At 38.4% G+C, this 22,815-nt stretch overlaps 1 protein-coding gene across 4 annotated transcripts in view; it reads right to left on the bottom strand.

Annotated features, from left to right (window-relative positions):
• Positions 1 to 22,815, bottom strand: part of LOC125225038 (voltage-dependent calcium channel subunit alpha-2/delta-3) — a 139,518-nt gene that overhangs the window by 25,944 nt on the left and 90,759 nt on the right. For all 4 annotated transcript variants that reach the window (XM_048128526.1, XM_048128527.1, XM_048128528.1 and 1 more), the window contains exons 4-6: positions 4,976 to 5,195; positions 1,682 to 1,813; positions 537 to 814 (exon numbers count right to left, since the gene is read on the bottom strand). In XM_048128526.1, the coding sequence (XP_047984483.1) occupies positions 537 to 814; positions 1,682 to 1,813; positions 4,976 to 5,195 (630 nt within the window). The remainder of the gene's footprint in view (positions 1 to 536; positions 815 to 1,681; positions 1,814 to 4,975; positions 5,196 to 22,815) is intronic.

Below are 22,815 nucleotides of genomic sequence, written 5' to 3'. Positions count from 1 at the left end.
AGGTTATGCAATCATAATTACGAGCGATAACCGTCTATAAATCATTGGATACATTAGAGTACAGCTATCTAAATATATATCTGTATAACACGAAAATATGCTTTCAAAGTTTGTCCGATTCTAGTAGTCATTCCAAATAGAATCGGGTGGCTTAAAATACTCGAAAAGAAGTTGTAAATAAAATAAATATAGATCTATTGATATTTTAAACATTTTTAGTAGTTAAAAAGGTGAAACTAGAAGCTGACCAGCGTGCGTAGCCGAATGCACAAACGCTCACAAAACACTCACGAATCGAAACGCTCGTAGATATTTATCTCTATCGCTCTTGCGTATTCACGCGACAGAGCCAGACTACTTTTTGCGGCGTTTCGTTTTCATTCGCGTCGTAGAAGTTCCATTCGGTTACGGGGCTAAAGGTTATTGAAACTTACGAGCTATGAATAATTCTCTTGAATTCACAAAGTGTACGAGTAACATTAGTATTAGTAGTAACTAGTAGGTTTCCTGGTTAAATGTAAATATCACACACGTACCTGAGCCAAAATCTTCGTATAGCAGGAGTGTATCTCGGACACGGTATCGCTATACCGGTACACGTTGACGAAGTCGTTCGGGCCCAGAGTATCCAGTAGCCCCGAGACGGTGGCCTTGGCCAGTCTCCAGTAGGAAGACCCCAAGTCATCCGAGTCATCCAAGAGGATGACCAGGTCTTTGGGAGACGTGGCCGCTTCCACGAACCAGTTGGAAGAGCGGAAGTCGTAGAAGTCGCGTGCGTGATGCGAGTAGCCGTCTTCAGGAGGCCAGGACATGGCTAGTAGGGAAGGAGATTATTATTTTACGGTATGATTAGACACATAGTTAGTTTTGTAATATCTGTGATAAGTGCTTAGTTTCCGAACGCACCTTTAAAAAAAGTTGTAAAACAATAACGTGTGACCACACCTTTTTTAATGTAAGCTAGATTAACAGAAAGTACGTACCCTAGAAAATAAAACCAAATATTTTTAATTTAATAAATACGTCGAATTCCTGACTTTTATTAAAATACTATATATACTATATGGCGCAGTCGGTAGGATACGAACCTACGCTCCCAACGGGAACCAGGAACTAAGTTGTAGACAATGACTTGGCGATTAAATCTTAGTATCCTGAATTTCAACTTTGATTATTGAAGAAGTAATCTTGACATTTAAAATACTTTACCACGCACAAAAATCTTTGTCTAAGCACAGTGTGCAAGACCATTGAGTATTCATACCTATAGCTAACTTTGTTTATATTATTTGTTGCTGCGCGTGTAAAAAAACAAACAACATTATTCATAACGTAAATAATTTATCAAACGGACGGACGGAAAAAAGACCTGATTTCAACTAAAGATAGCAAGTAATTTGAATTGGATTAGTAGTCACTAATTTGTCCTCATTATTCGTACCAAAATATGTATGAGAGGGTTAAAATAATGGCTTTTTAGCACTATCATATGTGCAGACTTGCAACAATTTACAGGATGAATTGATAAATATGTTCAATTGAGCAAAAATACGGAATTAACTCGGTAAACGCCAAAAAATGTCTGTTTCGCACATTTTGTATATCTGAATAGTTAAATACAGTCTTGTCTGTCTAATTTTCTGATGGAATAGTAAATAGAAGTGTAGGAATAGTTTGTTACCTGGATACCGCCTCATGAAGCCTGTGGATGAGGCATAGTACTGCCACGAGAGCGATGGGTCGATCTCGTAGTTGTTCACGAACAGCGGGTCGAGGTGCTCGGACCACGCGATCTGATTCTGCACATCGCCATCTGTTCATAAAACGCTGGTAAGTTTAAGATAGACCAACTAAAACGTAGGGAGAAAATAGTTTGCTAATGAATTTTTAATATAAGTAAGTGGTATCTTTGTATTCACATTTTAGTTACCATAAAGGTATAACAGATTCGATTGAATAACAATGTACGTAGAGCTGTCGACTCTGAATCTGATGCCGTATAGTACATTTAATGCATTTTTAACCGACTTCAAAAAAGGAGGAGGTTCTCAATTCGAAAAGCGAAGCTACATACCTAATAGTGAAAATTGTATTTCAAAGTATTAGGATTACATCATCATAAAAGTTAGTATTCAAGTATAAGCATTTTATCAAGCCAATATAGAAAGGCACGGTTATACTCAAGGTTATTGTGTCGCTATTAGCCATACGAGTATGTTAGAATTTTATTATTCGGTATCCTTCGTCAGACAGTGTCACAGCAGCTACACTTACGATAAACGTGAGGTCAACCGTGCTTTTATAAATAAAATAAATAAATAAATAAATATTATAGGACATTCTTACACAAGTCGTCAAAATGCTTTTAAAGTACCTATTTAAATGATGTCTCACAAAAGTTTAACCTCTATAACTGCATCAAGATATTTTTGTGAACTGCCCATAAAATGAAGGGTAACTGGCAAAGTTGGTTCATTGGGCAGCCGTGATTGCTTTCTCCTAGGTCAGCGGCCGGAAAAATTAATGGCTCGATTCGGTATCGGCTTACTATAAGCATGGCTTGTAAAAAGAATTTGCCGTGATCAAACACCGCTACACCATACAATGGAGGATAGAACATATAGGTACAATATATAATTCAAGGTTACTAATTTCTTTACTTTGTGAAGAAATTAAATTATTTTAAATATAATTTTACGGAATACAACTATTTAATGAGATTGATTTATGCAAAATTTACCCGCTTTTACGTCAATATGATGCTGTCAGCCACTTGTCAAAGTAAGAGGATTGAACTAAAGAGCTTGTTAAACAAATTCCGAAAAATTATGTGGTAATAAAAAAAAACTTTAAAATATCATAACTGACAGTTCAAGTCGTTACTAAACTAGAAGCTGGGTCCACACTTTATCCGTTGTCTTTCGTAAAATTATATTTTATTTACGGTGTTTTCTATTTTTAAGGACGCCAAGCCTTTTCAGAGGTATTAAGTGAACTCTTGTTAAAATAACTAGTGACATAAGTGATATCAGTTCTGTGATTTTTAAAATATGTGCGATATAGATTTTTGTTCGTAATGTGTTTTGTGTTTTGGTTGAGTTCTTGTGTAAAATAATATACCTAAGTACGAATTCTTCATTAGGATACCTTCAATCGTAAGTAGCATATATTGTGGAGCATACAGGTGGCAAAGAAACTGCAACCGGGTTTCTGTTGGCTATGTTCCTTATCACTCTAACTTTGGTAGTTAGTAGGTGAAATCATTAACAGCACTAAAGATTTTAGCCATTAAAAATGCCTACTTTTAACACCAACAAGTACAGGCATTCATGTGTTAGCTAAGTGTATCCTGATTTTATTTATATAGTGATTTACGATAATAAATTCAAGCAGAACAGTGAAAATCAGTTCTGTTTTCAGTTAGTGCCGCTTATCGGATATACGACGTGGCAACAGTCCCGTCCACTAATAGGTTGGAATATGTCAATTTGTCCATAAATTACCCGTCACCGCGACGGCCCCGCTACGTGTCAACACTGTAGGTAAATTACGTCCTGGCCTCTCATTACCAACCGTACCCAACCCGCCGTCTCAAACAAACCATCTAACGAATAACCTTCAAATTCGTAATCTCAACGCATAACTAGAAATGACATTAAACTGGTCTCAACGAAACGATACGCTAGGTGATTGGAATGTTAGTCGTGGGGAGGTGGTGGTGTATTCAATTTATATTAAAATTTTCTCTAATTTCCCGTAGCGTCGACGTGCTGTCTGATTAAAGGACTGTTTGGAATTTCATAAAACTCTTTCTGAAAAGGATTTCGCCGACGCCGCATAACTGAATATAATTTACTAGCCTTTGAAAATGTCCTTATGTTTATTTTATGGGACGGGAAATATAGGTACGATTTTATGAAACTACAGATGTAGTGCTAAAAGCTTTTCCTTCGTATTTTTCCGAAAACGTTCGTATTTGTCCTTCTAGTTCAGACAGTGTCAGTACGTTTTGTACTAAAACTAACCGAATTAGCATGACGCGTTCGTACGGAAACCCGTATAAATATCTTTTCGCACTACATTTGAAACCACTTGTTTGTATCACTTTTGTTGAACCTTTCATATTCATGGAAACTTAAAAAAATAAAATAAACATTGTACAATACAAATCTAGTAGCCAATAAACAAACATAATTTGAAAGCAACGCATTAGTAACACCGGTTAGTCTTTTGTTCCGTCCATCGATGACCTATTTGGCGAGCCGAGGGCTCGTAGTCAAAGGGTCACGTTCTTTGTCTCGGGGATTTCGCCCCTTGACCTTTCACGGTAGCGGCTTAAAGATAATACTAGTCAATATGTACTCGTACAAAGAAGCTCCACATGTCCATAAATATGAAATATACGTCAATCTTTCTAAACATTTTTTTGTCATAGCAACAGCTACCGGTAACTGTATTCAGCAATATATTTTTTATATTATTTGATCGAGTTAACAGTAAAACCCGCTTATCCGAGGCACGTGTATAGATTTTTTTCGAAGTTAACAAGCAAGAGCCTTTTTATCGAGAACAGATCCAAATAATATTGAGGAATAAAATAAAATTCTTCGTTACGCTGCTGGTAGTTTTTGAGTAGTTGCTATGTCAGGTTTTTGTGAGTCAATGCGTACCGGTATAGTAAGAAAAGGGCATAAAGTGTTGTATATGATTGGAAATGTTGTTTAAATAGTATCACGGTAATTCGCCTAGATTGGACATACAAAATTTCAAACGTTTCACCACTTGCTACCGCGGCGGGTGTCGCCACACATCTTTTGTGTACTTTCAACGTTGATGAGTTATGTCCTTGTTACTTACTCTCAACGTTGATGTAAGGCAGCTGGGCATTGGGCATGAGCGTCTGAGCGAGCACTAACGGCGTTGTCGTCCGTGCACGTTGAACCAACGCGGTCCAAGTAATAAATACTAAACTTACTCTCAACGTTGATGTAGGGCGGCATCAGCACCGCGCTGTAGCTCGCGTTGACGGCGATGTGGTCGAAGTGTCGGCTAGGTGCTAGGACTAGGCGGCGTGCACGTGCGGCCAGCGTGCCGTCGTCAGCGTGCACGTTTAGCCAGCGCGCGTCGTAGTACGCGCCCGGGCCGTCTGAGCCGCCCGACGACAGCGCTGCCGCCTCCGCCGAGTCCATTATACGCTGTGGACAAACAATAATTTAATTAGGTACTTACTGCTAAATTACAAAGTGGGAGTCTTTAAACAATCTTAACCAATATGGGACGATGTGAAATGAAAAAGTAAAAGACAATTATTGTCACGGTACAGAATAGCATGGTATAGTAATATAGGTTGATAGGATACGGAACATAATTACGAGTTTACTAGGGGAAAATGGCTTGAATTGCCTTTGATTTGTATTGTTAATACTTATGATGTTTAAAAACTGAAACAGAGGTCGGGGTAGAGTAGAGGTGAGCACGTGAGCCGCGTTAGCTGAAGACCCGGGTTCGATTCCCGAAAAATATTTGATGAAGTAATTTGATCTGTTTCTTAGTTTGAACCTTTTGACACGACTCGCAGTGCATATTGCTCACATTCCGTATCAATATCGAAACAATTGCAGGTTTTGAATTCTGAACCGCTTCTGTCGGTTCAGAAGTCATTGAACTGTAAATAATGAAAAAGTAGTACACAAAAGAGTACCAGGCATGGGACTAAGGACACCAAAAAACCTACGCGAACCCTTTTCCCTTTGAGTTTTGAACTTTACGAGTTATCCGGTCAGCCAGGTACGAGTAGGTACTTAAAGTTAATTAGGCATGATGAACACGGACATCAAAAAGTTACCATTTGAGCGGAATAACAGGAAAGTAAGGACTAGAATAAAAACGATGGTGGCTCATTTAATAGGATATATATTATTACCTAATAATACATATGAAGAGAGGAGGGCCTTATTACTTAGCAGTGTGCGGTAGAAGGCTGAACAAAAATGAGTAGGTACTTAAGATTGTACTTAAAATTAAACAATAATCTGAAAAGCTATTAGTCATCTAATATTTGTATGCTGATAAAAAAATACAAACAACTCTGGCCGTTTTATTAAATCTTAAATTTAAATACAAAATTAAAAATTAAGGCTTCTTGGTAATTGTAGAAGAGCGGGTTTCGCGTTGGTTGATGAAAAGTCCGGAGAAGAGTAGAGATTATTCTGTTTATTTAAAATATTAAAATGTTATATGAATGTTATGTTATGTTATCGAATGCACCCGGCCACGACGGTTCTCAAAAGTGCACTAATTTTAGGTAAATGAAAATTGGCTAACATAGAGTAAATTGCTGACTGGGCACACGTGCCGCACGAGGCCCGGAACGTGTTGAAGGTGCATTGCACCGAACATCTTGCGGGGGGCAAACGATGAGATGAGATGAGTAAGAGAATGATACAAGGTGATTAAACAATCAGCTTAATACTATTCACTAAACGATGTTTTTCTTAAAATTGGGGAGCTTCCCCGGTCTATGTGTGTTGATTCACTCATCTCGTGTTTAGGACTTGTAATCACTTTCACTCGCGCACTGTTTATTTCTCCTTCACTCACACTTTTTGCTCGATATTGCGCACTAACACTACACTTGTTATCGTTACGGATGTCACCGGTGCTGGTGTGACGTGTGTTGTACGGCGTGGAGGCTGCGCTCGCGCTCGTTCGGGGCGGCGGCGGCGGCGGCGGCAGGTTCACCTGGCGTCTCACGGAGATGTTGCTTGCTGCTGTTGGTTCCTCTGAGTTGCTTGTAAATTCTGGAGTTTTTTGAGGTCTCCATTGGCAACGTTTTTTCCGGCAAACTAACGCAATTGCCATAATTGTTATTATGATCCAAAGGCAATAAATGGCAGTGTAGTGGTGTATATTATGCATGGAATAGTCGTTCTCGTCTGGGAGTTTACTTTCCTTTAGCGCTTTTATTTTTTCTTCTATATTTTTATCTTCTTTTCTTTCCTTGAAGTTTAAGCTGCTGTTTTCGAATTTTTCGATAGTGATGTTTATTATATGGTTTATTGGGTCGATTTCTGGTGTAGGTATACTATACTTTAAATTTGCGTTGCTTTGCATGTTCATGTGCGTATGAATTGCAAAGTTATCTGTTTTTACAATGCAATTCTCCTCGATGTAAATAATGTTAGAGCGTGTCAATGTTTGTGCTGTAACTCGATCCGTACATATTGTTCGAAACTGACACCGGTCGCAACAGAAATATAAATAATGATTTGCTTTTGATAGACTAGTCCACTTGTTCTGGCACGCGGCTATGCTTGTTTTGCATTGTAAATTCTTATTTTCGTCCTTTATGCATAAATCTTGATCCATGTTCATTTTATATATAGGTACCTTAAGGGGGCACATGTACACAAACTGATCTCGTATGATACAAAGTTCGAGATCTTTTTCTTGTAGTGGAATGTATGCATCTTTCTGAAGGTTCATCGCTACGTATTTTTCTATGGGGACAACAGATATCATATTTCCGTCTGAACTATGCGGGACCGGAATAATGTTGTAAATATCATAACGGTCACGTGTTGTTAATGGGATGCGAATCTCAAATATCATGTATTGGTCAGTCATTCTTGCTTTCACTTTTAATACTTTGTAAATGTTTTGGAGGTTTGTTTGTGTGTTGTCAGTTGGTAGGGTAAGGTCGCTCGTAAGTTGACCAGATATAATGTTTAATTCTTTTTGTAGTTGTTCGGGGCTGATAATATGTATATTCATTTTATTGCTATAAATGTTAGTTAACGTGTCTAATAACATATCTTGGATTGTCCTAAGGTGGTTTAACAAGTTATTTGCTGCCATGGCGATCAATGTAAATTGAGATATGCTTTCTGCATCTGTAATTTCTTTCTCCATTGCAGTGTTGCTCTTTTCTAAAGAGACTAGATGCTGGTGTATTAATTTGTGTTGCTTTTGTATGGTATCTCTTGTTCTCTGGAGCATGTTATATTCGGCTTCAATGATTGATGTTTGATTTTTCCACATTGTGACGATGTGTTTTTCGTTCGCTTTAATACTAATTATGTCATTTTGATATTGTTGAGCAAATTTATCATCTAAGACTCCAAATAAAGTATTTGCTAGATTTCCGACACCGTTGAAAAATCCGCGTTTCTTTCTTGTTTGCTGTTTTAGTTGATGTCTTGATAATACTTTATTGTAATGTTGCAGTTCGTCGTGTGAATGACGTAATTGTAGAAGGATGACGTCACAGTGTGAAAGGCTTTTTACTTGTTTACAAATAGTTTCTAATTGTTCGTTGTATTTTCTGTATGCTGATACCCCTTCCCAGAAAGGGCTCATGTCGTAGTACGCGACTAATTTCCATTCGTCCCTAACTAGCTGCATTGTTCCTAGCCTATCGAAGTATAGGCCTTGCCCTTCGTTGACATGTGTCATTTTGACGCAATTTCCAGTTGTCAAAAATGTTAAGAAATAAAATAGCATCATCAATATTGTCGTCATGCAACCCCGTTTAGCTGGTTTTTTAGTTTTGTTTTGTGTCAGTTGTTTGGAGGGTTCTTTTTCTGATTTTGTCTTTTCCAAAGGCAAGAGAGAAAGTTTAACTACGGGTCTTTTCAGTATTCCTTTTTCTGTCTTAAGTGTTACTACTCGTACATAACCATCTTGACCTGCGTGTACGTCTATTACCCTTCCGAGCGCCCATTTTCCTGCTGGTAAATTATCTTCGTGTATGACCACTATGTCTCCTATTTCTATGTTTTTCTGAGGATTGCACCATTTCTGTCTTGCTGTAAGTAGGCTTAAGTACTCAGATTTCCGCCTTTTCCAAATGTCATTGAATATTTTTTGTGTCAAACTCCATTTTGTGCGTGCGTCCTCATATGTTTCCATTATTGTTACACCTGCTCTTCCTTGTAAGAAGTGGGCTGGGGTTAGTGTGTTTAAATCATCAATGTTTTCGGTGAGGGGACACAGTGGGCGGGAATTCAGGCAAGCTTCTAATTGGGCTAAAACTGTTGAGTACTGTTCGAAGGTAAGCTTTTGCTCACCCACTACACGTTTTAAATGGTGTTTCAAACTCCTCACTGCTCGTTCCCAGAGGCCACCAGCACTTGGCCAGGATGGGGCATTGAAATGCCACTCAATTTCCATCTCGGCAATGTCTGCTAAGAAGTTATCGTCGAACGTGTTTTGTATTTCCTTCCACTGTTGCTTTAATATGTTATTCGCGCCTATAAAATTGGTTCCTTGGTCTGAGTATAGGTGCTTTGGGGCTCCTTTCCTGGCGGCCATCCTTCTTAGAGCTGCCAGGAGTGCTGAGCTTGTTAGTTCTGTTACGAGCTCTAAATGTACTGCTTTTGTGACCATGCAGATAAAAACTGCAATGTAACCTTTCAGTGTTCGACTTCCTCGCGTGTTACTAGCTTTTATGTCAACAAACCCTGTGTAATCCACTCCAGTGTGAAAAAATGGTTTTGCTTCGTTGACACGGGCGGCGGGTAGATCACCCATGAGTTGATACTGTTTTTGCCCATCGATCTTTTGGCATTTGACGCATTTTCTAACTTGTTGTTTTACTCTATTGTTTCCGCCCATCACCCAGTACTCTTCTCTCAACTTGCTTGATGTAATCTTGGCGCCTCCGTGAAGTGTTATGATATGGGCATGTTCTATTAGTAATGTAGCAAGGCGTGATTCCTTTGGAATGATTTTTGGGTGTCTCATTTCGTAAGGTAAATGCGCTTCTTCGAGACGTCCTCCTACTCTAAGTATATGTTCGTTGTCCAGGAATGGATATAATGAGAAAAGTTTACTCCTTGTTTCTACTTTGTTATTCCTGCGTAAATGTTCAATATCTTCTTCTAATTCTTTGTTTTGCACGCTTTTAATTATAGCTCGTTTAGCTTTTCGCAACTCCTGTAATGTTAGATAGCTGGGTAAGCGGTTTCGCTTCAAAGTGAATGCTCTCAATATGTAGGCTACGATTCTTGTTACTTTTGTAATTGAACTATATTTGTTTAATAAATCATGAATAATATCTTGCTTGTTATTGTTTTGGCCCACATTTGATACATAGGATTTTTTCTCCTCTTCTGTTGTATGATATGTTGGTTTTTGACAACTTTCGTGTTCTGGCTGGAAATCAGCTAACCATGTTGGTCCTGACCACCATAAAGAGTTGTCTTTTAACTGAGATGCTGTTTGTCCTCTGCTGGCAGCATCCGCGGGGTTTTCTGACGATTTCACATAACGCCATTGTTCTTCTGTCATCACCTGTTTTATTTGTTCTACTCGATTGGCGACGAATGGTTTCCAGCGGCTTGGCTGTCCTTGTAACCATCCGAGGACGATCTTTGAATCGCACCAACCAAACGTTTCCACAGTATGCTGTTGTAGAGATATTTTTATTTTTGCCATTAGTTTTGATAGAAGATGCGCTCCACATAATTCAAGTTTCGGCAGTGTTAATTGTTTCTTCTGTGGAACGACCTTTGTTTTTGCTGCGACCAGAATTGGTTTTGTTTGATGTTCAGTTCGTGCATATACTACACACCCATATGCTTCTAGCGATGCGTCACAGTACCCATGTAGTTGGATTACGTCATTCTGTTTACATAGCAACCATCTGGGTATTTTGCAATCGTTAATTAAGTGAATTTCTTCCTGTATTTTGGACCATTCTAAGTGTATGTCATCTGGGATGGGCTGATCCCATTGAACTGTTTGTTTCCATACTTTTTGGAATAAAATTTTGAGTTTTATGCTGAGCGGGGCAAGCCAGCCAAGTGGATCAAAGAGTTTGGAGATGTCCGATAGAAGGGTTCTTTTTGTTGGTTTGTTTTTCTGCTTTTCAATTTTACATTGAAAAGTAAATACGTCTTCTGTTGGATTCCAACTTAAACCTAGTGTTTTGGATATGTCATCTTGTTTTAAGTTAATTGTTAGGTTTTGATTGTCTTGCTTGTTCTGTATATGTTCTAACACTTCTTCTCTGTTTGAGGACCATTTTCGTAAGTTAAATCCCGCTGTTCTTAACAAGTCGATAATGTCGTTTATCAGTTTTATTGCTTGCTCTATGGAATGTGAACCGTGTATAAGATCATCCATGTAGAACGATTCCTCTAAAACTTTGGACGCTTCTGGGTAGTTTTCCTGTTCGTCACGTGCTAGCCTTTTTAGTGTCATCATGGCTAAAAAGCTTGCACTTTTTGTTCCGTATGTAACTGTTGTAAGCTGAAATGATTGTAGTATCCCGTGCTCGTCTCTCCAGATGATTTTCTGAAGGTGTTGGTCATCTTCATGCACTAAGATTTGACGGAACATTTTTTCTAGGTCAGCGCAGAACACAAACTCGTACTGTCTCCATTTTAATAGCAATGTTTGTATGTCTTTTTGTAAATTTGGGCCCCTGTACATTAATTCGTTCAATGAGTATCCTGTTGATGTTTTGCTAGACCCATTGTACACCACTCTATACTTTGAAGTTAAGGATTCTGCGCGTTCCACAATGTGATGAGGCAAATAGCATTCCACTTTGTTGTTGTTTAAGGAAGGTTTCATATGTCCTAAGTCACTATACTCTTTCATGAAAGCTTTGTATGCTTCAGCTAATTTGTTCTGTTTTTGGAGCTTGTTTTCCATGTGTTTAAATTGGGCTATTGCTTTTGCCTTGGACTCTCCTAATTTTTCTTGAAAGTTAGGTTTCATAGGAATGCGTACTTCGTATCTTCCGTCTACTGTTCTCTTCGTGTGTTCTTCAAAGTGCTTTACGCATTCCAAGTCTTCCTGTGATAAGTTTCCCTCTTCTGTTATGTCCTCCACTTCCCAAAACTGTTGTATCTCTTCTAAGTTGTTAATAATTATATTACAACGGTAGGTTTCCAGTTCTTCTTCGTCATTTCCGCTTAAAAGCCACCCAAGTTGACTCTCCTGCGCCAGAGGTTGGTACTCATCCTCACCCTTTATTTTACCATCTAGAATAATCTGCGCATTAATCACTGATCCTAGAAGCAGATCTACTGGGCGACTAACGTTGAAGTCTGGATCGGCCAAGTTAAGATTCTGTATCATGGACCATGAAGGTCTCGAAAATGTTTCGCTTGGCAGACATTTCACAACTTTGTTCATGATAAAAACTTTTGCGTTAAATGTAAAGTAATTGTAAATCGACATACATTGTATTTTAAGTTTACCCTTACAGTCGTTCTCTTTCTCTCCCAATCCATATATAACTCCAGAACACTTATCTCGTTTTAAATTAAGTATCTGAGCGGCCCGTTCTGTTATAAGTGAAATTTGGCTTCCGGGGTCTACCAGGGCCCGAAATGTGTGATAGGTGCCATCTGCCGCTTGCACTTTCAATATGGCGGTAGCTAATAAAGTTTCACAGAATGTAGTCTGTGAAATGTTTGTTGAATAACCCATCTGCTTATTCGAAGTAATTGCATTTGTTGCATAAGTTGAGGTCGATGGCTGAACTGCTGATGTTGTATTTCTAGCACATGCCTCGTGCAATAATGTGTTATGTTGACCTGAACATTTCTGACATGTTTTATTTGAGTTGCAAGCATTTCCATTATGACTAAATAAGCAATTTATGCATAATGCCAGTTTATTGACCGTTTGGAATTTTTTTCCATTGGCATCTGCAAAAAATGTCGACAGCTGTAGATTCCATGTTGTAGTTTGCATAATGGACATTTGATACCTGAAACGTGCATAGCTTTCGCAATAGTTACATTTCCACTGTTATTTTTGTTAACTCCACTGTTACTGTTGTAATAAGGTCGATTATTGTATGATTGAATAGGTTTCTTAATGTTGTTAAATGTCGACTGTTGAGTGTTTCCTTTGTTGTTTAGAGACTCCTGTTTTCGGCGAGATGCTTCTAGACTCGTGAATCTTCCTTCTAAGAAATCAAAGAACTCCTGTAGTACTGGTAACTCCCTCGAGTTTTTTAATGATTCTATGTAGTCTTTGTGTGTCTCAGCGTCTAGCTTTTGAGTTAAAATGTAAACTACTAATGGGTCCCACGTAGCAATATCTACTCCTAGATTTTTAACGGCATGCAAGCATTCCATTGCTGTGTCATGCAGTTTCTTTATTTGGGCTAAAGACGGTTGTTGCATGTTGGGTAGCCCAAATAATATGTTCATGTGGGAATTGAATATCAATTTAGTATTATTGTATCGATTATTGAGAATCTCCCAACAAACTACGTAATTTTCCGAACTTATCTGAAGATGTTGAATTAGACGCTCTGCTTCTCCCTTAACTTTTGACTTCAAAAATTGCATTTTTTGAGCGTTTGATAAGGCCGAATTGTTATGAATTGCTTCACTGAATAAATCTTTGAAAGAGACCCAAGAATTGTAATTTCCGTAGAAGGTAGGGATGTCCAAAACTGGTGTTGATTTTATCTTATGTTTTACAGACCACACCTTTTTGTTAATATTTTTCTTCATCATGTTATAAGTATTTTCATGCATGTCAAACACACTTTCATACGCCGAATCACCTAGGGAACCCTCGCTTTCCATTTCCCAGTGTAAATTGTCGATAGCCGACCAACGAGCCTCCAATGTTTTGAGAGTATCCTCTAGCTCCCATTTCTCTGTTAATAGGTCAATCTGAATGTTATTCACGGTCCGCGCGAAGGCTTTTATGTTTGCCTGTTGTTTACGCATCATCTCGTCCATCTTACTTTCGGTTCCTCTCTGCTGTTTCCCAAATATGTTTCCTCCTACCTCGGCGACGGATCCTGGCGCATCGCCTTTAGCAGCCGTCTCTGCTTGTTCTCTGTTAACGGTTGTTAATGTGCTTGTACTTGAAGCGTTCAGGTCGGTCTTAGATTCAATGTTCTTCTCGGATAATTCTTGATACCCTGCTGTTAGCTTGGCGTGGAAAGTGGTATATGATTCCTTAGTACTCTCATAAATCCTGTTAGTAAAATACGAACTAGATTGACTCTCCACCATACCCAACTGTTCATGGTTAAACTGGAACTCACTCCATAATAAGTTTAATGTGTCTAAACGTGTTTTAAAATATTCAAGCTTCGTTTTCCTGTCCGAACTGTCTTTTCTAAAGTTAGCGTAAGATGCCTCAATTAGACGTTGAATCTCCGCTTGACGCTGAACGTAGGCCATGTTGATTGATGATTATAAGTAAAATAAGGAAAGATCTTACTTGAATATCTCCTAGCGCTGCTCTGTTACTGCCAATACCACTACTGTTGCTGTTGAAACTCTGCTACTCACTCCTTCAAACGCTGCAACCCTCACTCGTTGATTTTAAGTTCGTTCACCTCACACGATTATCAACCAAAGTATTAAACGCGCGAGATCCGGCTCGAAGGACCATGTAGAAGAGCGGGTTTCGCGTTGGTTGATGAAAAGTCCGGAGAAGAGTAGAGATTATTCTGTTTATTTAAAATATTAAAATGTTATATGAATGTTATGTTATGTTATCGAATGCACCCGGCCACGACGGTTCTCAAAAGTGCACTAATTTTAGGTAAATGAAAATTGGCTAACATAGAGTAAATTGCTGACTGGGCACACGTGCCGCACGAGGCCCGGAACGTGTTGAAGGTGCATTGCACCGAACAGTAATAAAATCTAATTTATGAAAATTAAATTAATATCTGTTTTTCATTAGGCGCCCACGAGATGAGGCACATTTTATGAGCATTAAGGTAGGTATTAAATGCTGCGTATAGGTATAACCTCCAAAATGATTCAATATTGGACAATACTTGAGAAAATTACAAGAGATTTAGTTACTCTTACTAAGGAATTTTCAACCGCAATCTTTTCCCCTTTTCAATTGGCGTTATTGCTTTTACCTTTCAGAAGTTGCCCGCAACTATATAAGGGTTGCAGTAGGGTTGAATCGACGGCAAATCGATGGGTTGACTAAACGGGAGGGTGGAATCACAAAGAGTGGACAGATAAAGGCGCAGACAATTGTCGGCAATTAGTCGACTCCATATCGATCGAAGCTCAGCGCATTAGTGACCGATGAAAAATGACAACCCGCGTCTTAATGGCTGCCGACTGCTCTTTGAACATTTAATCGCAATTCATGCTCCAGATACCTTTCTGTTTTCATGTTTGTGTCAGAAATGACTTTACAGATTACAGAGCAATATCGCCCCGATGATAGGCGCTCAAATAACGAGGGTAAGATCAAATTAGAATTGGCATGTTAAGAAAGCGGGAATTTATTACCATTTCTATTAACTGTTTACCCCGATTTATTTGAGGCGATGACTTTGGCAAATAATTGGTTGAACCTTGAAAGGAGCTCGCGAACAGATAAGCGAAGGTTGGCCAGGTCACGTAGCGCCGACATTTGGCAACCCTTTGATCAGAGGCTATTCGATAACGGACTCAGTAGGGCTGACTACAGCAGGTAAGCTTAAACTAGCCATATAAATAGTTGAAATTATTGGCATCCTTGAATGTCTGCACTAAATAATATAGGTGTATAAATAATAGGAAATTCTTATACATATTGACTAAGCCCCATGGCAAGCTCAAGAAGACTTGTGGTGGGTACTCCAACGATGCATATGTATAATATACAATAGGCTAGTTTCGTATACTTAAAATAAAATATTTTATGCAGTGCACGAAATAAAGCACCACGTAATTAGAAGAAAAATATGGACAGTAGTTATATTTAAACATAATTTCTATTTAATAAGTCAAAGAGAAAGATATAAAGTAAATGAATTGACCGTGACGTCACTCCTCAGTAATTCATAGTAATTCCATATTAGCAAATCGTTTTGACAGTTCTTAAAAAGAATCTGATTTGACTACTAGTAGGAAACTAGCCTATTACTGAATTACATCGAAAACAACCGGGATTCCAACCCAGGACCATCATTTAATAAGGTAGACCGGTCGTCAATGTTTATGAATGTCTGTTTGAAATGTATTCAAATATATACATATCTCATCAATTTTAGAGCTAGATACACTTGATTTACAAATCAAGATGGCCTGATTCACCAGTAAATGCAATTTAGCCGAAGCTACGATTTGCTGGATGGCGTCGTGCGAAGTGTTTGGCAAGTGGAGTGTTGTCTTGAGTGAAGTGCAGAGTGTCTGCGGCAGTAGCTACACGCTATACCTATTGCTTAGTTGTAGGTACTTGTCAAGCCTTTTGCTTAGAAACTAGCAGTGTAGCTTTGGAATGTACCTAGTAAGTTAATATTAAAAGTTGAAATTGAGAGACTACCTATAGTTTGTGTGTTGGCAAATTTTGAACTTTTTAAGTACAATGATGGATAGTCTTAGCATTCGGAATATCTGAATGATATTACTTATCTTAATAGATAATTCTTTGTTGAACAAGACGAGCTAAGGAATAAGTTACTGCAGTGCTGTGAAATTAAACACAACACCAGCGTCCAAACTGTAGGTACAATATTACAGAAGTCCAAATGACCAGGTTTAAATATTTATCATTAAATACTTTACTTACAAATCACAATTAATAAAAAATGGATGTGGATAAAATGCAATATTCTCATCACTTTTTAGAGAATAAATAGCTGATGCCTTTAGTCCCATTGTTCTGTAAAAATCTTTAAGATTCTTTTACCATATTTCATGGTCCATGTTGAATATTCCTCTGCGGGCCGAGTGTTTCTTCAAACGCGTGAATCCATATTTCCGAGACGTGTGGGGGAGCCAACAATAGTCTGCCTGACGTCTGGGGCGAGATGTAAGTGTTTTGTTCGGGAAATTCCCAACGTTTGCTACTTTTTATTCCCCTTCTCTTTAGCCTCGCGCGGACGTAAATGCAGGTAGTAATATTGCAATTTACAAAGTGATTGTCAGTCTTTGTTTTACTTTGCAACAATGTTTTATAGGGTCTTAGGCCTGATTTAGACGGCGTGCGAACTCGCATGCGATTTTAGTTACATTGCGGGCTGTTGAGGTTACATACAAGTTTGCACAGCCATCAAATACCGCAATGTAATAAAACTCGTATGCGAGTTCTCGTACCGTCTAAATGGGCCCTTACATTGATGAAGTAGTCATCTATCTATACATGTTGATCTTTTTACGACCACTCTGGTGCAGTCGGTAGTGACCCTGCCTGCTGCGCCGCGGTCCCGGGTTCGAATCCCGGTAAGGGCATTTATTTCTGTAATGAGAACAGATATTTGTTCCTGAGTCATGGATGTTTTCTATGTATATGTCGCAGTAAGATAGATAAAGCCGTTATATAGTTATAACCCTAGGAATATAATTATACGTCGTAACATAGTTAAACGAAAGCGATTAATTGCTATCTTACTAGGAATATAACTATAATACTAAACTAGTTTAGTCATATAGTTATATGACTGGATCCAGTTTAGTGAAATGATTGTAGGCAGGAGTGCGGCGGTGCGGCGGAGGTATATAGTTATAACCCTAGGGATATAATTATATGCCGTAACATAGCTAAACGAAAGCGATTCCTTACCATCTTACTAGGAATATAATTATAATATGTTACTAGTTTAGTTATATAATTATATCACTGGATTAAACTTAGTCTAGGGATATAATTATAATACGTCTCTAGTTAAGTAATATAGTTATACACCGTGTTTCACTTAACACTAAAAACCTGAAATCAGTTTGTTCAGAATCGAGAGTAGAATCGATTGAGCTATATCTTGATGGGGGTAATATTTTTTGTTTAATTTGTATTATTAGTTATTTTTACGTGCCCATTCTATTGTATTCGTAATGCGACATTGTGTATATCACATTGCTAGAGGTTGCTTACCTTTTTCAGTATTTAGGGGTATTAATACTGGCTGGTTACTTGGACGATACTTTTTCCGTTACGAGTTTGACGTTGTTTGTCAGTTTAATTTTAATGTTTATCATAAGTCATAACAAATTGAACTCGTACCTAATTACAACCTAGTCATTTTGAATGTTGGGTTTAAATTTGCTTACCGTGATTAAATTACCGGGATTTCCCGGGAAATCAAGAACCGGGAAATACCGGGAGCATGCCCTAACTGTTACGTTTTAACTAATATAGCTTGGATTCGTTTGTTTAGTAACCAAACCTTGTGTACTATGTTCGGATCGATACAAAATAAACTTTGTTCTAACGTCAGTGACGGTGTTGTTATTCCAAATCGTCTCGCTATACGTATTATAAAATTTATAAAACACTGATTTAAACTTTCACGATTTTTACACATATTTAAAATTGCAAACGAGACTTAATACATAGTAATACGCGATTAAGTCCCGTTTGCAATTTTAAATACCGTATTATAATTATATTCCTAGTAAGATGGTTCTGAATCGCTCCCTTATATCCCTAGGGTTATAACTATACCTCCGCCGCACCGCTGCACTCCTGCCTACAATCATTTCACTAAACTGAATCCAGTCATATAACTATATGACTAAACTAGTTTAGTATTATAGTTATATTCCTAGTAAGATAGCAATTAATCGCTTTCGTTTAACTATGTTACGACGTATAATTATATTCCTAGGGTTATAACTATATAACGGCTTTATCTATCTTACTGCGACATATACAAGACTACAAGTATTTGTATATTATATATATCGTTGTCTGAGTACCCACAACACAAGCCTTCTTGAGCTTACCGTGGGCCTCAGTCAATCTGTGTAAGAATGTCCTGTAATATTTATTAATTATTAATTGGTAGTATTGTATTGTATTGTTAGTACGGGCGATTGCGTCATATGTGGGAGGGGGGGGGGGGGGGGGTTTGGCCAGTCCTGCCATCCCAACTCCTCGAGAAATCCTACCAGATGTTGAGCAGGACCTCGGGGAGGTCTCTCGGAGATCCGAGATATTTTGCCCTGTATGGAGCCACCCCGCTGCACTCCAGCACCACGTGAGCAGCTGTTTCCTCTGTCTCCATGCACCCTCTGCACAGGTAGTTCAGTTTTGTCGTTAAATGTACATAGTACCTACGGGATTCTTCAAAATAGAAATGTACCTATAGACTTCTAAAGGTACTGTAACAACTACTTACTAGTTTACAAGCAGGCAGGCCGTTAACTTGTGTGCCTGTTAATTCATAGATGGTATAAACAGTAAACACCCAGCATCTTGTAAAAGACTTCTCAATCCAAAGGGCCCCGCGGACCTACTGGCTTCCCAGCGAAATCGCAGTAGCTCGCATGAGCCTAACGATCTCCAGCTGATTGCCTGCAGTAAGGCTCGCCCCTCGAGCTACGGCGTGCCACGAGGGTTGCCCCTGCCCCGCATGGAATACCTTAACGAACGACCTTGCCCACTTGCCAAAACGTTATCCACCTGTCTTCCGCTTACATTTTATAATTACGTGGAAGATTGCCAGGGTAGATTTATTCGTTTTTTGCTACTAAAGTAGTTTATACAATCATTCCTCAAGGCCTGGTGTTTTATTTAGTTTTATACACGGTGAAATAAAAATTACAGTTCAAACGTTGCCAAGTGACTTTTGCCCAATGCTAAAATCGCAAAAAAAAATTGGGCTGTTTCATACATTTCGTGGCACATGATGCCGCTCATTTCTATGGAACAGTAAGGTGCATTGGGGTAATTTCGAAAGTCGTCTAATTCCGAAAGTCACATCACCATTATCTCCATCATATCAAGATACCCCTTTCGAAATTACCCGGGCATTTCTGTACTTGGAAATTACAATACAAATATACAAAACAATACAAATACTCTTTATTGCACACCTCAATACAGGAAATAATATAGTAAGTATACACAACAACTTAAGAGGTAAAACAAGAAATCGCTAAAGAGCGATCTCTTCCAGACAACTTAGGTAGTGGAAAATAATAAATTACCCCAATGCACCCTAATATATTTTTCGTGATTTCAGCATTGGTCACATAATAAAAGTTGTTCATTATGATATGACCTTAAAAGTCACTATGTCAAGTTTGAACGGTCCTAGCTTTTTATATCACCCCGTATAGGAAACTACACACGCGGTACGGTATGCGGTATGTAGGCGTTCTTACTGCCAAGCTTGTGCGATGTTAGCATGGTCAGAGTTTAAACGAACTTCGATGAACTTCGAGAATGGCTGGTCCTTGAGAGATCTTGTATACACATCACGAACTACTAATTAATAGGATGAATAATTTCCATGGAAACATTTCAGCATAAAACTAAAATAAAATTAATAAAGCAACAAAATTGTATGATTTCACGTTAGTTATTTGAGCTATTCGGTATATTCTTAAAGTAACAATAATAAAGTTGTAAAGTGTTTTAGTATAAAAGCACTCTAAGAAGACGTAAGTACTTTGTACCTTATGTTCGAAAAGCAATATTACTTTGGAAGCACTTTAGTCATGCTCGCAATACCATTATGTAAACTGCCGCCTTATCTGTGCGAATGTCCTCGCTACGTTAATTTCAAACTTTCTGAGTAATTAGCAACACATTTTGCAGGCTCTCAGGATTCAGGCATTTATATTTAGGACAAGAATTCTTAAAGCGGTGAAATTTATAGCTGAGGAATGTAAAAGAATGATAAAAAAAAAATAGAAACAAAGCAGACTGATACAAAAATCCCCTTCTTCCGGTTATACTAGTAGGTATATTTGCCTCTCCAGTCTTTAATAAAAAAGCTCCGAGACACGTTTATAAATGAGGTGTTTTTAGTTGTAGACGAAATAGCCCCATTGGAAGAGCGGGGTTTACGCGCAAAGTCGAGGCGAAGTAATTAAAACTTGCACTCGGCGGCGCGGCGGGCGGGGAGCGCCCGACCTGCCTAATAAAGGGGTTTCTTCGATAACATTGCAGGTATCTGGCACGTGTATGAAAACTTGCGGAGCTCGTATGATACGCGTGCCAGATAACTTGTATTTATGTTTCAAACTAAACTTGGGATAGAGGCATTTAAATATGATATAAGTATATTATCTGATAACGCTCGTCCCGTAGACAAGTGGCCAATCGATCATGCTCCATAGCGTGTCGTATCTAATTATTTGTTTCTCTATTGCACTTTCATTTTTGGTACCTACAACAGAGACAGTTGCGTTTTGTTCGCTATAGAGCGTTAGCGATTGGCCACTGCATAAGGTAATTGCAGCATAAGCGTCAGTTCAATGATAATAGTCTAATTTAAAAAAAAAAACTACTTGACAGTTATTTCATTACGGTATAAGTTTTATTTCTCTATGTCACATTCAATACCATTGACCACCCATAGCAATAACGTAATATTAGAATATTTACAATTTCACCATCAGCTATTTTACTAGTTCCATTATGACCCAATCTCTCGACACCATTCGATCTCCATAAAGACGCGCGGTGAAAGACCGTTCTTGAACAATACCGTGTTCCGTAAATGCGACGCTGCTTTATTTTGTTTCTGCTACAGTTTCATTAAGTGCGAAATGTTAGCGTCGTTTTTTCTCAGGGACTCGCCCGCAGCGAGCAATCCCCACGATTTTTCAACTTTATTGTCGTGCTAAATTCTGTGCGCTTTGGGGGCTGCCATTTCCAATCTTGGGACTGTGACACCGCACGTTTTATAAGGTGTGAATGTTAATTCACATCAGTGCCAAGAAAAACGTAGGTAGGTATGTATGCATTTTGCGAAAAAAAAATAAAGAAATTCTCTGACATTATTACGAGTATGCCTGCTAACTTTGTCGTGTAGGTACTTAAACAATTATATTTACGTTATAAGGCACGGGAACCTTGCCCCAATAAGCACGCAAGCACGGAAAAATATAGGGTGCAAGGTGCGCGCAAATAAAATTTGGTCTTTATCACAAATAGAGGGAGTACGTGAGCAATGGAACCCCGCGTTTGCCGGAGGAATGCGACAAAAAACGAGATAAACTGCTCGGATAAACGCGGCGGCTTGCCGTGAATATGATTTCGACTAGGTGCCGCTCAATGTGTCCTCGGTTATAAGATAACTTGTTGTAAGACGTAGTTAGTTTACACGGCGTCCATTTTTGATGTTATTATGAAACTGTACTTTAATTACGCAAAATAGGCGCAAGACGTCGAGTTTAGGAAAATCGCTAGAAATGCAATACAATACCGTAATTCCTCGTTTTTGGAAGTGTTACCTATGTTGAAAATAGGCGACCCTGTTTGAAAATTATTGCTTTACTAGCTTCTGCCCGCGGCTTCGCTCGCATTAGAAAGAGACAATATCACTCTCCATGCCAATGTCACTCTCCATGCCTTAAACTATCTCCACTTGAAAAATCACAACAATTCGTCGCTCCGTTTTGCCGTTGAGGACGGACAAACAAACAGACACACACACTTTCCCATTTATAATATTAGTATGGATCTATGATATTCGTCTGCTTAGTATATAAGTCACTATGCCAATAGGCATAGTGATATTGAAATTAAAATTATTATTGAACATCTTGTAACCTTTGTTACCTTAGGTACTACTTAATGTTGAACATATAAAATCTTTGAATCTTTGATTGTTGTTGATACTACTGTTTTGATCAACGTCAGGTCAACGTCCACAAATAAGCGTTTATTGTCTCCAAGATAATTACTGATATCACTAAAACGCTGCTTCCTATTCAATATGGATTATGTAAGAAACTATAAGGGTTAAGAAAACCTTAAATATAAGTGATTTGAGTTCCATTAGGTTCCTACATAGAATACCCAAGTAAAAATGTTCAAAATTTATTTTCCAACATCCTAAAAATAGCGCCGTGCACTGCGCTCAGCACTTATGTCAAAAGTTAATAGGCTTTGTATAATATCCTTACTAAGTCCCCG

The sequence above is a fragment of the Leguminivora glycinivorella genome, chromosome 4 (assembly GCF_023078275.1).
Source record: "Leguminivora glycinivorella isolate SPB_JAAS2020 chromosome 4, LegGlyc_1.1, whole genome shotgun sequence".
Lineage (NCBI taxonomy): Eukaryota > Metazoa > Arthropoda > Insecta > Lepidoptera > Tortricidae > Leguminivora > Leguminivora glycinivorella.
The sequence above is the reverse complement of the archived record's forward strand: the minus strand, read 5'-3'. Positions and strand labels throughout refer to the sequence as shown.